The sequence below is a fragment of the Microtus oregoni genome, unplaced genomic scaffold (assembly GCF_018167655.1).
Source record: "Microtus oregoni isolate MIOR12 unplaced genomic scaffold, Mior012 000017F_ref0000208, whole genome shotgun sequence".
NCBI lineage: Eukaryota > Metazoa > Chordata > Mammalia > Rodentia > Cricetidae > Microtus > Microtus oregoni.
In genome coordinates this window covers 20660851-20676152 of record NW_024543076.1, presented here as the reverse complement: position 1 = coordinate 20676152, position 15302 = coordinate 20660851, and the positions used below count along the sequence as shown (strand labels likewise).

Genomic DNA, 15302 nt, shown 5'->3' with positions numbered 1-15302 from the left:
CCTGCCTCTGCCTCCCGAGTGCTGGGATTAAAGGCGTGCGCCACCACCGCCCGGCCAAGGAAAGCATTTTTATATGATAGATTTTAGTTAATGAAATAATCTTGCTAATTTTCATGTTTTATAGAATATATTCTAAGTTTCATCAAAAAAGGATGGAAGAACTAACTGAAGTTGGCCTCCAGAACTTTTTCTGTCTTTTTCTACTGTTAGCAGCTGTTGCAGAGATAGAAGATGTAGCAAGCCATGTTTTAGACCTTCTTCGTTTCCTCAAACCTGCCTCCACGTCATCTCATAGAGCCCTTGTTTGGAAGGGTCAGATGGCATTCCTCCTGATGTATGTACAGAAAAATCTGGACATTGGCGTTTGGGCCGAGAAATTGTCATGTGAGTTCCAAGAGAAAGCAAAGGAATTCTTGGTTTCTAAGAATGATGAAATGGTTCAGAGACATACACTATGGACACTTCTTTCCATCTATATTGATGGTGTTCAAGAAGTATTTGAGACCAGCTGTTGCTTATATCCTTCTCATGAGCATCTTCTCAATGATGGATTTAGCATGTTACTGCGAGCCTGTCGAGAATCTGAACTTAGAACAGTGCTGAACTTTCTACAAGCTGTTCTGGCCAGAATCAGGTATGTTTCCAATCAAGTATACTACTGATGAGCTTCACTTTGGGCATACTTAGATACATACAAGTAGATGCAAGGGCTTAGATTTTCACTACGTTGGCAGAAGTCATTAGTTTTCAAACAGTAGTTCTTCACAAGAAATCTTTTATTTAGACACAGCAACAACAGTGAAGTGAGAGCAGCCCTCTTGTGATTCTAGAACCTTGTATTTAGACCTTTCATCTGTGCTGGCTCTCTGAAAAGTGTGTGATTACCAAAAGAGGTGTTATTCTGAACAAGACCTTGAGTTCAACTTTGAGGTGACTTTTATAGAAGCTCATGGAATTTTGTTCCCATAGGGGACTTGGGCTATTGTATATTACTTTATTTAATTTAATATTTATTATTGTTATTATTTGAGAGAGAGTGTGTGTGATGCATGGATGTGAATGAGCATGCACATTCTATGACATATATATTCACAGCATAACTTTTAAGAGTCATTTCTTCTGTCCTTCCACTGCACAATCTGTAGGTCAAATTCAGGTTATCAGGTTTGCACAATAAAGACTTTTACCTGGAAGCCATCTCTCCACCTTCCATATTGTACTATTATTTTAAACTGTCTTTAAGTTGTAGCTGAAAGATTATTTGTAATTGTAAAAGTGCTTAAAATACTTCCGTGTCTGTATATTCTGAAATTAATGTGTTGGTTTTAACAAATAGCATATACAAGGCTTATGTTTTTAGGTCCATACTAATTGTACAGATGTATTAATTTACAGATGTACTGAGAACATGTCTTAATGATGGATACAAACTGTAGTTATAATATTTGTTGAATTTTTGCCATTTTGTAAGTTTTACTTTTTGAATATGTGGGGTCTTTTTTTTTTTTTTAATGTCTTTGTTTTGGGGTTTTTCGAGACAGGATTTTTTTTCTCTGTATCCGTGACTGTACGGGAAATCACTCTGTAGAACAGGCCGACCTCAAACTCAGAGATATGCTTCCCTCTGCCTCCCTAGTGCTGAGATTAAAAGTATGAACCACCAGGTCCAGTTAAGTATATGTTCCTCAGTAAGTGAAATTTATCACTCTGTTGTCACAGTTGCTGAAAAGTTGATGAGAACTTGTATGTAGAAGTAGGGTTTGGGAGGGTAGAGAGATGGCTTAGAGGTCGAGAGCACATGTTGCTCCTGCAGAGTACTAGAGACACATGTGAGTCCAGCTGCAGGTGACTTTATACCCTCTTCTGGACATCGCGGGCACCTGCACTCACTTATGCACATATCCCCAAACAGATGAGCAGAAATTCACATAATTAATATGTATAATTTTATTTGAAGTCCTATCTGCAGATAATGTAGAAACTGCATTCTTTCTGATACTACTTTAAAAAGTTTAGTTTACAAGATTTTAAATATACAATACCAGTTTATAGCTTCCTTAATTTTCTTTATCCTAATTTATGTAAGTTTTTAATCGCCACTAGTTTTTATATGTATGTGCTTAAGCAGAGGTTTTCATTAGTAGTTCTTTCCTTGCCTCACCAGTGTTAAGAATATTCAGGTAAGAATGTTACAACATGCTCAGATATTTTGATGTGTGGATAGACAGAGATGTAAATTAATAATCAATTTCATAAGAAAAAACCTTTAATTATGGATCTTTGCATAAAAATGTTTTTGGAGTCAGACTATATCAGTAGATTTTATTTAACAAAGACTCATTTCATTTTCTTTATTGATTTTTTTTTTTGTAAATAATGAGAGTCATTTTCCTGTGCTTTTTAGCCTAACTGGAAAATTCTTATTCTAGTTTTAGTTTGTCTAAATATGTCTTTCTAATGTAAAAACAAGAAAGAGGAGGGTACTTTTCTGAACTGTCTTGGTAATTGGAACTGTCATCCTTGTAAGGTTTAAAAACATAGGGGTAAAGAAGGAAGGGAAGAGGCATGCATCTTGAAGAGGCAGTCATAGAAAGAAAGTAGCATAATCAATTTATTTTTCTTCTTTTCTTTTGAAGATTGGTAAATACCTTCTAATCGTAAATAATTTTATTTTTAATAGATTTTGGGGGTTGGTGGATTAAGACAGAGTCTAGGCTGGGATGACCTCAAACTCACTTTGTAGCTAAGGCTGGCCTGGTTTATTACTTCATTCATCTAACACCCACCTTCCAAGTGTTGGGATGACAGGTGCATGCCACCATGCCTGACTTTGCATAGTTTTTAATCAAAGATTCATAACCTATAAGTACACTTACTCTAGGAATTTTCCTGTGTTCTTGAAATTATCTTCGCATTGTGAACATAATGTGGTAAAATGTGTTGTCTCCCGTTCACCCTCATTTAAGTGGTTCTCAACTAGGAATGAGTTTGTCCTTCAAGGATATTTGGTAATGTCTGGAAACACTTTTAGTTATCATAACTAGGAAGATGCCATTCACATTTAGTGGGGAGAGGCTGCCATGCTTCTCAAGTTCTACAGTTCACCAAGTAAACCTCACAGCAGAACTCAGTGGTCCTGAGGCTGAGGATAGTTCTGTTCCTCAGTACCTTTCAGGGCTTTCTATTAGTTACACCTTTGAAGCATTTATGATTCTTTGTTTAGAAATATCCTTTTCTCTTAATAGTATTTTCTGGGCCATTTTTTTATGTTGGTGTATAGATACCTACCTAGTATTTTTTTTTTTTTTTGGTGTTTCCTTATACAGATGTAGCAAAGTTTATTTGCCCTGTCCCTGTGATGAAATTTATATTAATTACCATGCTGGTTATTATCATAGTACATTTTATTTAACATTTTTATATATGCATGCATCTATATGCTTGAAGTATATAGATGCTTCTAAGACTGAGTTGCTATGTGAGTGTTTTAGATGTGAATGATTCTTACTGAATTTGCTTCACTTTCATTTTTTAGATCACTGTAGAAACTTGCATAGGAAGTGCTTCTAAGACAAATGAAACTGAGTTTAGTGAGAACACAAAAGAAGGGAAACAGCTTATTTTGAAGATCAGAGAGATTTTGAAAATCAAATTTGCAGGGAGATAAAAGTTTTAAATGATTTTTCTTTTTTCTAGTTGATAGTTATCCACTAACATTAGCTTGAATCTCCTTACTGAAACTTTTCTTCATAATTCTGTAAAAGCATACTGTGTGGGCTGGAAATATGTCTTAGCAGTTAAGAGTACTTGTTCTTGGAGAGGACCTGGATTCAGTTCCCAGCAGCCACATGGTGGTTCACAACTTTTGATGACTATATAGTTCCAGGTGATCAAATGCTTTCTTCTGACATACATGAACATTAGGTGCACACATGATGCATAGACATATATGCAAATAAAACACTCATATACATAAAATTTAATAAGCCTTAAAAGAACAAAGTACTAGGTATGCAAAATAATTCCTTTATTTTTTTAAAGATCTACAATTTTCAAATACTATCTTTATTAACTTTTCCATTCCTATTTATAGATAAAAATGAAATTATAGATATGTTTATCCTATTAAACTTCAGAATTGAGACTGGGTTGATGAACAGCACTAACTGCCTCTGCCTTCTTACCCTATACTTCCCAATTTATAAAACCAAACTGAAGATGTCAATTGTGTTTAGCAATGGAAGGTAATTTCAGTAAGTAAAATCTGCATTTTGTATGCAAACCTGAAATTATCATCATTTGTGAATATCTGAATGAGTCCTTTTTTTGTTCTAAATAAAGAATAGTTGCTTATTGGAGGCATTTGTTTGTTTTGTTTTAGTAATTATGCAGTTTATGAATCAGTAAAGTGAATCAAAGTGTCAACATTTGTCTCACTTTTTGGGATCACATCGAGCACCTATATTTCATGTATGTGACTGAAACAAATTTTTTTTCTCTAAAATTCAAGTGAGTAAAGTATTTTAACATTAAAGCCAGTCTATTTTAAGAATTATTAAAATACTGCTTTTAAAAGTACCTCATGAGCTGTGAGTATTCTGCAATCCAGAAATGACTGTAAAGACTGTAGGGAACAATATATAAGGTGAAGCAGATTTCCATTTATGTTAGTAATTTTTCTTAATGGTTATGAATTGAGTTTTAGGTTTGCTATACTCTGAAGCAAGGTATGTGCCTGTCTCTGTGTGTGCATGCATATGTTGTTTGCCTTTTAGACTGGCCTATGAAAAAGTCAAATGCTTACATTGGTAACATTTAACTTCTCAAACACGTGTATTTTTTTTTACATAAAGTAATAATTACAAAAAGCAATCATTCTTTTAAAAAATACATGTATGCTCATATGAATGAATGCATCATTGGAGGCCTGCGAGGGCATATGGTCCCATGAACTGGAGTTAACAAGTGTGACCTTTGAGATGTGGATACTGGGACCCAATCTTGGACCCTCAGGGAAACACTCTTAACCACTGTGTTATAACTGTTCCTGAAAACAGTGCTATAAAGAGCAGAATATAAAAATCATATAAAATTGTTATCAAAAATAGAGGAGCTTTGAGAGAAGTCTGCAGTTATTGTGTGAGCAGGATGGTCCATACTACTGTTATACTGTAGGTCTAGTAACTTGTAAATTTCTTAATCATGAATAGTAATTTGTGAACATCTGCAGTGACACTAATCATATATAAAAGACTGTGACGTGGATATTTTCATTTTAGCACTTTTAAGATAGATATTGGCAATGTAAATAAGCATTTTCTTTAGAATATTTGGTGAAAGTACCCAGAAATCACATAGAACTGTTTACTTTAAAAAGAAAGAGCAAGACCTATTTTTTACAAGTAGTTTGGTTATCTGAACATGGAGATTTCTTGATTTCTTAATAGAAAATTTGTAATTTTGTTGAAGAACATTTTGTAACCATGCTTGAATTACGCTGTCTATTAAAAATACTATAGAAAAGCTCAAAGCATTTTGGATAGTTTTTAAAAATTAGAGCATAGGCACCTGCTCTTCCTTCTTTAGAGCTGAGAAGAAAGCTAAATTCTTGACTTTTGATTTAAGTAGGGAAGATGGATTACATAGATTGATGATATTTATTCTTGGCTGCATCCCTGGCCAAGGGAATGGATGAAATACTTTAGTTTAACAATCTCTTCTGTTTTCAAATTCAGATGGGAATAAGGTACCAGCCCTTGCATAAATGTGTGTGCAGGTGTGTGTGTGTGTGTGTGTGTGTGTGTGTGTGTGTGTGTGTGTGTTGACTAGGCAACTTTAATAACTGCATGGCAGAAATTATAGAATTAAGATTACTGATTAAAGGGAGAAGCAGCTCCCTTTAGGCTGTGAAGAAATAATAACTTCATATGCCACTTTCTGCTAACTGAAGCTGATGGCTCACCAGAGCAATCTTTATTGCTGATTAAGTAGGACTGTGAAAATACTGACTTAGTTATGTTAACTAAATGCCTGTTTAAAACTCTAAAAGTCAAATAGGTCTATCGGTCATCTTAGTATTTTACATTTCCTTTATGGAATCACATTTCTAGTTTTCTCTTGCTGTTATTTGAGGCTAATATAAAAATGGCAGCCTTTCATTTGTGGTTAGGTATAGCTGAAAGCTTTTCTTTAATTATATCCATTCAGCCTGCTAGAGTTAAGAGTCTGTCAGCATTTCCATTATAAACCTCTATTTTCAGGTTTTATAACATAGCTATGGAAATTAGCTCTGGGCAAAAACTTGACACATAAGGCCTCCTGGGATTCTCCCTCCTCTCCATCCCCCTTTTCCATTTTTACTGATGTAAGGGTGAGAGGTTTCAAAATGCCTTTTGGCACCCACAAATATCATTTGAGTTAGAAAAGAAACAATAAATTTTTAGGCTTTGTACTTGTTTGTTCTAACACTTAAGGGAAGTTGTGGACTTATGAATTTAAGCCAAATGGATATTGATCAACTGACATCCTATTTTGTGTTAAACAAGAGCCTAGTTTCAAAGTGTAAATGTATTGGATAACTTGCCCAAAATGCTAAATTAGAGGCTAAAATATATAGCTCAAAAGGGTTGGTTAGAGTTTTTGTGATACAGTTTGTGTATAACTCTCTAGAAGATTAAGCCTCTTTTCCTTGGCTTGAAGATACATTTTGAAAACAGACTTAAGTTTCCCTTTTCCCTCTCCTCCCCATGAGGTTAGAAGATCATCTGTTTGTTACTTAACTGTCTTGGTATCAGAGGAGGAGGGTGAGGGTGTGTGTGTACATGCACGCACATGTGAATTCAAAAACATACTTGTTATTTCTCTCAAATATTTTCCATGCTTAATACTTTTGCTGGTGTGATAACCCTTATTATAAGCAAAGGTTTTCTTTTTCTTTGCTTTGGGGAGAAAACTGGGGGTGCCTGATAGGAAAGTAGGTAGGACAAGAGGAGATGATCTCAGTTAGGGTCTGCTGTGCTGTATACTGTGCATGCCGTTTAGGGGAAAGTCAGATGAACACTGTGGACAACATGCAGGACTTCATAGTATTATTGCATGTTCTATCAATGAGAATGACTGTAGCTGTAATTACAGAAAAATAGTTTACTTCAAGTAAATCTGATTAGATAGAACTTTTCAAATAAACTGTCTTTTCTGATTCGCGTATATTCCAGTTTACACAAAATGCCTCTGGTGCTTCATCATATATACTACTATGTAAATTTGAGGGCAGTATTGTAATAATTTGGGGGGGGGCATATAAGAATACTCCACAGAGAAATACATTGCCAGTCTGTGAGACATAAAGTCAAGCTATGTTTATTGCTTATTCAAGTGAGCCATCTGCCTGGCAGCTTTGCCTGCTCCAGAGATGGCACAAGTATCTCATAGGGAATGTAGCACAAAGTTAGTATTTAGGGAATTTATAAAATATAAACCATATAAATACATTTTTATGTCATTAAGTATTTCATACATCTTGCAACTGGGTTACATATTCTACAAATTAGTATTTGACCTTATATGTACTTCATGGGTCTCGAATTTTACAGTATATTCATCTTACTTAACATATTTTGTAAATTCATATGGTAACACAAACTACATTCTATTAGCAATATTTGCTTACTTTTTTATATTTTGCTAAAATAGAGTATATGTCTGGATCATTTATTGAATTGTCAGTGAAATTTGCTGAATAGATAATCCATTTTCCTGCATCAGAATAAAAGATATAGAAAAATACTATATACCCATATCTTTATTGGCAAAGTTTTTCAAGTGAAGGTTTAAATATGTTACTCCTTTTGGGTATTTGTATAGGATTGCAATTATTGAATCATGCTGCTTAACTTTCTGAGAAAATGCTAAATTAGTTCATATTTCTTCTTTCATATAAACAAGATGTTTCATGACACCAAGAGATCACAGCCTCACCAGTATGGCTGCTATGTGACTTTTTAAATTGTGATCTTGATGGGTATTAGGTGTTGTTTCGGAGTGATGCTGTCTGCAGTTCTTTGGAGACTTAATGTTGCTGGACATATTTTCATATGATTATTATTACTATTATGTCTTTGGGTAAATACATGTTCAGACCTTTTACTGAGTTTTAGATATTTTAGCTGTTTATGTAGTCTAGATAAAAGAAATGCATCTAGAAATGTATGATGTACAAACATTTTCTCCTATGGATGGACTTTCTTGCTGTTGTTCTTCATAGTATAAAAGCTTTTATTTTTGATAAAGACCTATGTTTTGTTGTTGTAGCTTAACTTATTTCATATTCTCTTTTTGCCTTTACCTTCTTGAAGGAGTTTACTTAAATGATTTTAACCTTACTGATTTTCTGGTGGAAATAGAAAAAGAAAAAGAATTATGCATCTGTCTGGTTTTAAGGGCTATCCACAATTTGATCTTCTTGCCATCGGTTAAGTCTTTTTGTGAATTCCCCTTTATTTAATCAATTGAAACTACCTTTGAGTCTATTTTTCTATCAAAATGTGTTGAATAGTTAGACTAAAACATGAGTGAAAGCTGGCCAAGGCAATGGAAGGAATCTGTTCACTGAACAAGGGAGAAGCATGCTTTTGAAAGTGTTACATCTAAGAACATGATTGTTCAAAGTGGTCGTCAGAAAGAGCCAATGACTCTCACAAGGGCATACAGGTAGAGTAGTAGAGACAGGAGGAAAAGAAGCCATTTAGAAGGATTGGAGGGTAATAGAAGATGATTTTACAAATTAGTACATGTGAGCTGTAGATGGAGTCAGAGTCTTATGTTGGAGGGGTTAGTCAATATTCCAGGCAGCCAACAGATGTGTGCCTGTTTCTTCTGCTTCTTGTGAAAATTCTAGCATGCTTGATAGTTGCTACAGGGAGTACATAGTATAAAAGTGAGGGCTTAAAAGTTCATAAAACCTCTCCACTCTTATTAACAATATAATCTTAGGAAAGGACTTCTGGGCAGTGATTACTGCAGCAAAAGCAGAAAAATGGGGCTGGAGAGATGGCTCAGTGATTAAGAACACTTGTTGCTGTTCCTGGGATTACTTCCCAGAATAAATATGGTTCAAAACCATACATAACTCAGTTCCATAGTATGTAACATTTCTGACCTCTGTGAGAACCAGGCATGTGCAGACATAACACTCGTACATATAAAATCTTTTTTTAAAAAAGGCAGAAAAATGTTTGGACAGCTCTGACGTTTCTCTTGTACCTATCCAGAACGACGGTTGTAATAATCTCTTTCATGCATGCACCATGTATGATTTTCTTTATTTTTTTAATCTTTGTGTAAACAATATTATCCTTCACTCAAGTGTCTCAGAAATGTATACTTAATCTTTGTATCTGTGTATCTTTACTTTTGAATAATCTGTTTCATTTGAATTGTTCTAATGTCATTTATTGCTTTCAACTTTATAGTATAATTATTTTTCTGCAGAGGACACATTATTGCTAGAAGGTGTTTAATAAATTCATGTAATACTTTTAGTGTCTATTATAGCAGATACATATGACCCAGCCAAATTTAATCTATGTAATATTTGTTTATATGCTTATTACATGAATGATAGACTGATAGGAGAAAGAAACTTAGGTGTTTATTTAAACCATAACCATTTTTTCTGTTACTTTAGGCACCATTTTTAGTAGGTAATTGTTTGTATTTCTTAGTATCTTTTATTTCTGTAACAGATCTTCTCAGGAAAGCAGATATTAGTGTTGGTATAGGTAGGAGGATGTGGGTTTAATGTAGAATTCTACAATTCATCTGTGTTTGCTACCTAAGCATCTATGCATAGAAAGGACCTCTAAAAGATTTTAGGAAATGCATTCTTCCTAATAAAGGGTTTGATGCTGTTGAAAAGCAAAGCTCACCATGTTTATTGTATGCAGCTGAGTTGTTTGTGGGTATTTTTATCTTTGTTTTCCCATTCAGTAAGTATCATCAGACTGTTCTAATATTGAAATAGAGAAGCAGGTGGAGTAAGAGGGCTCAGGCTTTGCCTTTGAAATCTTCAAGAACTATTCTGTTGAAGCTGGGTCTCTAAAATCTGTTCATGCTAAAAGTAGAAATGGTTTGTGCTGGAATTGAATAAAAAGCAAGATACTTGGAGAAGAGAACTGGGAAAATAGAATAAAGAAAATAATTATTAAATATAATTTAAGAAAATTTTGCAGAGCTGGAGATTCTATGTTGAAAAGCCTAGTTACTCCAGGAGAATTTTTTGGAAACAGAATGACAACAGGGATCAGATATGCAGTTTAGAGCCTGTATCCTTAACCCAAGAAAACATGAAAGCTTCATCAGTTTTTCTCCAATATTAGTCTTGGGTGCTTTGCTTTTGGTTTCAAAATGTCTAATTATAATATAAGTCATATTTTGAATTTAAGTCCAATTCCTAGTTCATTAAAAATTTTTTGAGTATGTGAATATGATATTAAATCGATACATTCAAGATTATCTATTCAAGAAATACAGACTTGAACCTTTACCAGGTTTTGGGTTTGTTGTTTTTTGCTGCATAATTACTGCCAGAGTTTAAAGTCACCAAAATTATGATAGGGGAAATGGGAGGAAATAGAGAAAATCTACTTTTCTTGGTTATAGAGGAAGAGAGAAAAGAGAAGGGTAGGGAAAAGACATGTACACTAGATTAAGGGCATTGAGCCGCACAGAGTGAAAGGAATGCATTTTGTAAGGAAGCCACTTGGTTCCCGCTCAGTTGTGTAGGTAGGAGAACAGTGAGTACTTTCTGTACCCACTGGAGCTTTTCTCATTAGTCAGTGGTAATACATTAGAAGATGTTGAGGAGAGGTGAAAGTATTGTCATGTTCTTTGTCTGCACTCTAGGGTACCTCCCAGGTCTTTGAAACTTGGAATGAATGGAAGTCAGCAATGAGCTTGTGGGGAGATATCTTCACTTTACTTACATGGCACCATGCCATGCTGATTTTTAAATCAAAGACATTTTGTCATAATAAATATATTGAAGGGTGATGAATCCCTTTTGTTACAGGTTTGCTGAAGTTAGTTCTTCAGCTGTGGGGTAGATAAAAATTGTGACTTTATTAAATGGACTAAATCCAGACAAACTTGGTGAGATACACTGGCATTGTGACTTTTGGTTCTACAAGGGAAGTATTCAGTGGAAGCAAGTCAAATTTAAGTGCTATAGATACATTGTTTTCACTGATGTAATACTGTGATATCAATGAGGGGAGGAAGCTAGTCTGTTCATTATTCCCATAATTATTTTTGCATTAATAAGCCTCAAAAGACACTAAATCACAAGAACTAAATTCATTGTAGCTTTAAGTATACCTGGCTAGGCTCACTATTTTCTCTTATCACTCCAAAGCTGTTGTCTCTAACATGTGTTTTACAAACAACATCTGAGCACATTTCGTTCTGGCATACGGGTTTACTTTTGCCACCATATTGTTCATAAGGAATAGCTGATCTTCCTCCATCTGCCTTCTAAAGGAGGGTAAGTAATTGCTTTTTTAAATTTTATTTATTAACATATTGTAATTTAACAAAAGTAAGAACAAATAGGGAGTGAGACTAGCATTTGAAACTCTTAATTTCAATTGTTTCTTCTTTACATTACAAGATACATATTTTTCTCTCTTTAGGATGTCTCTTGTCAGATTTAAGGCTTATTTAAAATGAAAAGAAAGCTGGAGCAATTTTCTTTATTCCATTTCAGTCTCCTAAGGCCTATTTCCCCCTGGTGAGCTCATAGCAACAGGGGGGTTTAAGGGAATTCAGCTTTCTGCAAATTAATGTCTCACATCATGAAAATTCAGGACTTTTTTTTTTTATCTTGAAAAGTAATACAGTGAGTGCGAGTATTATTTCTTGCCAGCGGGTGGAAGATGAATGATTTTGTCACAGTTTTACTGCTTGATGAGCAGTGTCCTGAGGGTCAGGCTTAAGTCTGTGTCACTATGCTGCTCATTACTCTTGAGCTAAATAAGGGCTGATTGGATCTAAATTGCCTAGCACATGGGCCACAGATGAGCTCAGTGAGCAGGGGATGACCTGCTATTCAGTCTGGGAGTAACCCCGGTGTGCAAATGCAGCATTAGAACACCGTGGGAGAATGAGAGGCTACCGGCTGCTGCCAGCAAAAGAAATCGAAATGTAAAAACTCTTTGATGCTGTGATGTTAGAATTTGAAATGTAGGAAGTGACAGGTTGATGGTACTTATCAGCTTTGGCTGGATTAGAGAACAGTGTCATCTTGCTTATATAATGACAGAAGAATGAAGCGAGCAGCTAACTACTGTGCAGAGCAGAGGCACTGCTGTTGCCACAGGCAGTCATTGCTGCCTCCTACTGGCAGTTTTCCTGGAAACCAGGAAAGCATAATGAAGAGAAAGCATTCTCTCTTGGTTTCCAGAAATTTGGTGTGCTTTTAGTTGGGGGACGGGGGAACTACTAGTAGAAGAATATAAATAATGGGTAGAGGGTAGATTTGAAGTCTATGGATATAATAAATCATGACATCAATCTGGGGAAATTGGTTATTCTAGAGTAGTCTAATGAAACAAGGGCTAGTAGGTTTATAAAAGGAAAGTACTGCAAATACAGGACAGGGATCTTCCTCACATCCATCCTGAAAATAGTGTTCTTTCAGGAGACCTCAGGTGGGTGGGTTGATCTCTCAATTATGTATTTTTATCAATAACAGCACTTTACTAACAGGTAATCTTTAGAATCTTAACAGCAGGCTACCAACCACAGTGTAGGCACAGTTTGAAATATACCTGATAAAGATACAAAGTAAAAAATCCCCTGATTATGTAGAGTATGCTGCATAAATCTGCCTCTTAGGAAGGGGTGGGATGGAAGACAAATGTTTCTCCTATAATCTAAATGGTTTTAAAAGTAAAACCATCAAAATCTCATATTATAACTGCTTTTTTTACTTTTACTATTTTAGTTGTGACTTGAGAAAAAAGTCAGTATTAGACTCATGTTTGTGGTATTATTCCAAAAAATGGAGATTAAACTCTAAAAGCTACCTGTCACATAGGAATATTGCTCTTGCTGCTTTGTTAGAGACATACATACCTTTTCAGTTCATTTAATGCATTTTAACATTTATTTTTAACAGAAATAGATTAAAAATGACCAAATTAGTGGCTTTTTAATATACATAACCATTAACAGCTTTCCATATCAATGCATTTACATTCCTTTTGGTATCATAATTACATTCTGTTATATAGATATACCATAGTGGTCAGCCAAGTACATGCAAGTGTCACTTAACAGACTCAGCCCGTGTCATTTGTATATTTATGTGTGTGTATATACATATAGAAATATTACAGAAAAAGAGGCCATGAATTTGAAAGAGAGTGGGAAGCATATGATGGATCGGGAGGACATGGAAGCTTTGGAGGGATGAAAGTAAAAGCCCATTCCTGTTTGTGAAATGCTAATACTTTGTATTTTTTGTTGTTTTTTTTACTAATTTTTGCAAAGTTGGGTGGTGTCTCAGCACGCTCTTTCTGCTGTGCAGTTACTACCCAACTCCACGGGTGTCTTTCATAAAGCATTGCTAATGAGGCTTTGACATTCACTGACTTGTTTGATTCTATGTGGAAGATATTTTTACATCTTTAAAATATAGAACCTTACGTGTAATTCTAAAACATTACTGGGCGCCACAATTTAATTAAAGTCAAGGTTTATACATATGCATGTGCTTACACAAATAACTATATACATCCTTCATTGTTTTATTCCATAGGAAAGCACAGAGTAAAATTAAAATACTTATTCCAGTTTGTTTAAAAGAAGAAAATGTTAGTAATAGAATTGGTAAGCTTTAGAATATGTGGTGATAAGACTATATAAAGGTCAGTAAATTACTAACATTTTCAAGAGCTAAATTTTGTGATCTGCCCAACTTGGGTCCTGGGAACTAAATTTGGGTTTTCTGCAAGAACAACCAGCTTCTTACTTAACTGCTCTTGCTGCTGCTTCGAGCCACAGGCTTTATATGGTTTTTGATTATTTTTTCCCAACCAACTCTTGCAGGGGAGAATCATTCTTAAGAATTATAGTGTAAAATGTTAGCAATTCTTTTGTTTTGTTTTGTTTTTGAGATTGTCTTTGTAGTCCTCACTGTTCTGGAACATAAGAATATCAGGCTGGCCTCAAACTCACAGAGATCTGCCTGCCTCTGGCTCTCAAGTGCCGGGATTAAAGGCATGTACCACTACTCCTGGCCCCATTTTTTTTTTTAACTGAGAAAAATATTAAAGACATCTCTCTACATACATACATGTTGAGACAATATATTGTATAAGTTTCCATTTACTTAATCCAGTGAGCATTTAAGAGCTGTATATTAAATTGCCTTCAGTCTTGTGCTTGTTTTATTTTTAGAGATCTTATTTGCTTGAAAATTTTGGTTTCTTATTAACAGGATATTAAAATGGTTTATTTTTATGAGTTCATGAACTATCTAGTATCTGAAAAAGCTGCTTATGTCAATAGTCCTATTTGAATCATAAAAAGATTTTTATTTGTAATAAAAAATTATTTAATAAAAATGATTTTATTTTTTAAATGTTACAAATACAGATTTGAGTATTTTTTTCTGCCACTCATAATCTTCAGCAAGGCATACCACTTCCCCAAGACCCATTTTTTCTAATTTATAAAATGAACCTAATTACGTACTAAAGAGGTGACTTGAGGAATAAGAGAGATAATACATGGCTAATGAGTACATAATGCCTCTTGCTTTTATTGTCATTATTGTTCTTCCATTGGTTTCAGAGATGTGAAGAGAAGGCATATGACATCCCAAGTGTATTTTAAAGTTTCCTACTTCAAGATTTTTAGTTGCATTCTGAATTACTTGAGTGATATTCCTTAAAAAATACTACTCATATTTAAGTAAATTAATAACAACATATCGTATTACTTAGATCTCTTATTTTTTAGTATATTACAGGTAATTTTGCTTTTAGTTATATAATTATGCATGAAACAGAAATTACTTTTTCAGTCAGCTCATTTTGATCAGGTGCCCATCAGATATCTACTATAGAACTTTGTGTCCTGTTGGCAGAACAGATATATAAAAGCAGACTACTGTTCTCAGTGCCCTGCCACCTAGGAAAGCAGACATGTAAGTAAACGAAAGACACTGTGATTGATAGAATAATAGACAGATGCTGAAGATATCTTCTTCAGACTTCTACATCCATTACAGAATTTTCTCT

The 15302-nt window shown here is 34.6% G+C and overlaps 1 protein-coding gene across 2 annotated transcripts in view; it reads left to right on the top strand.

Annotated features, from left to right (window-relative positions):
• The window catches only part of Mms22l (MMS22 like, DNA repair protein), a 109798-nt gene that overhangs the window by 39870 nt on the left and 54626 nt on the right, over positions 1–15302 (top strand). For both annotated transcript variants that reach the window (XM_041667599.1, XM_041667598.1), the window contains one exon: positions 125–634. In XM_041667599.1, the coding sequence (XP_041523533.1) occupies positions 125–634 (510 nt within the window). The remainder of the gene's footprint in view (positions 1–124; positions 635–15302) is intronic.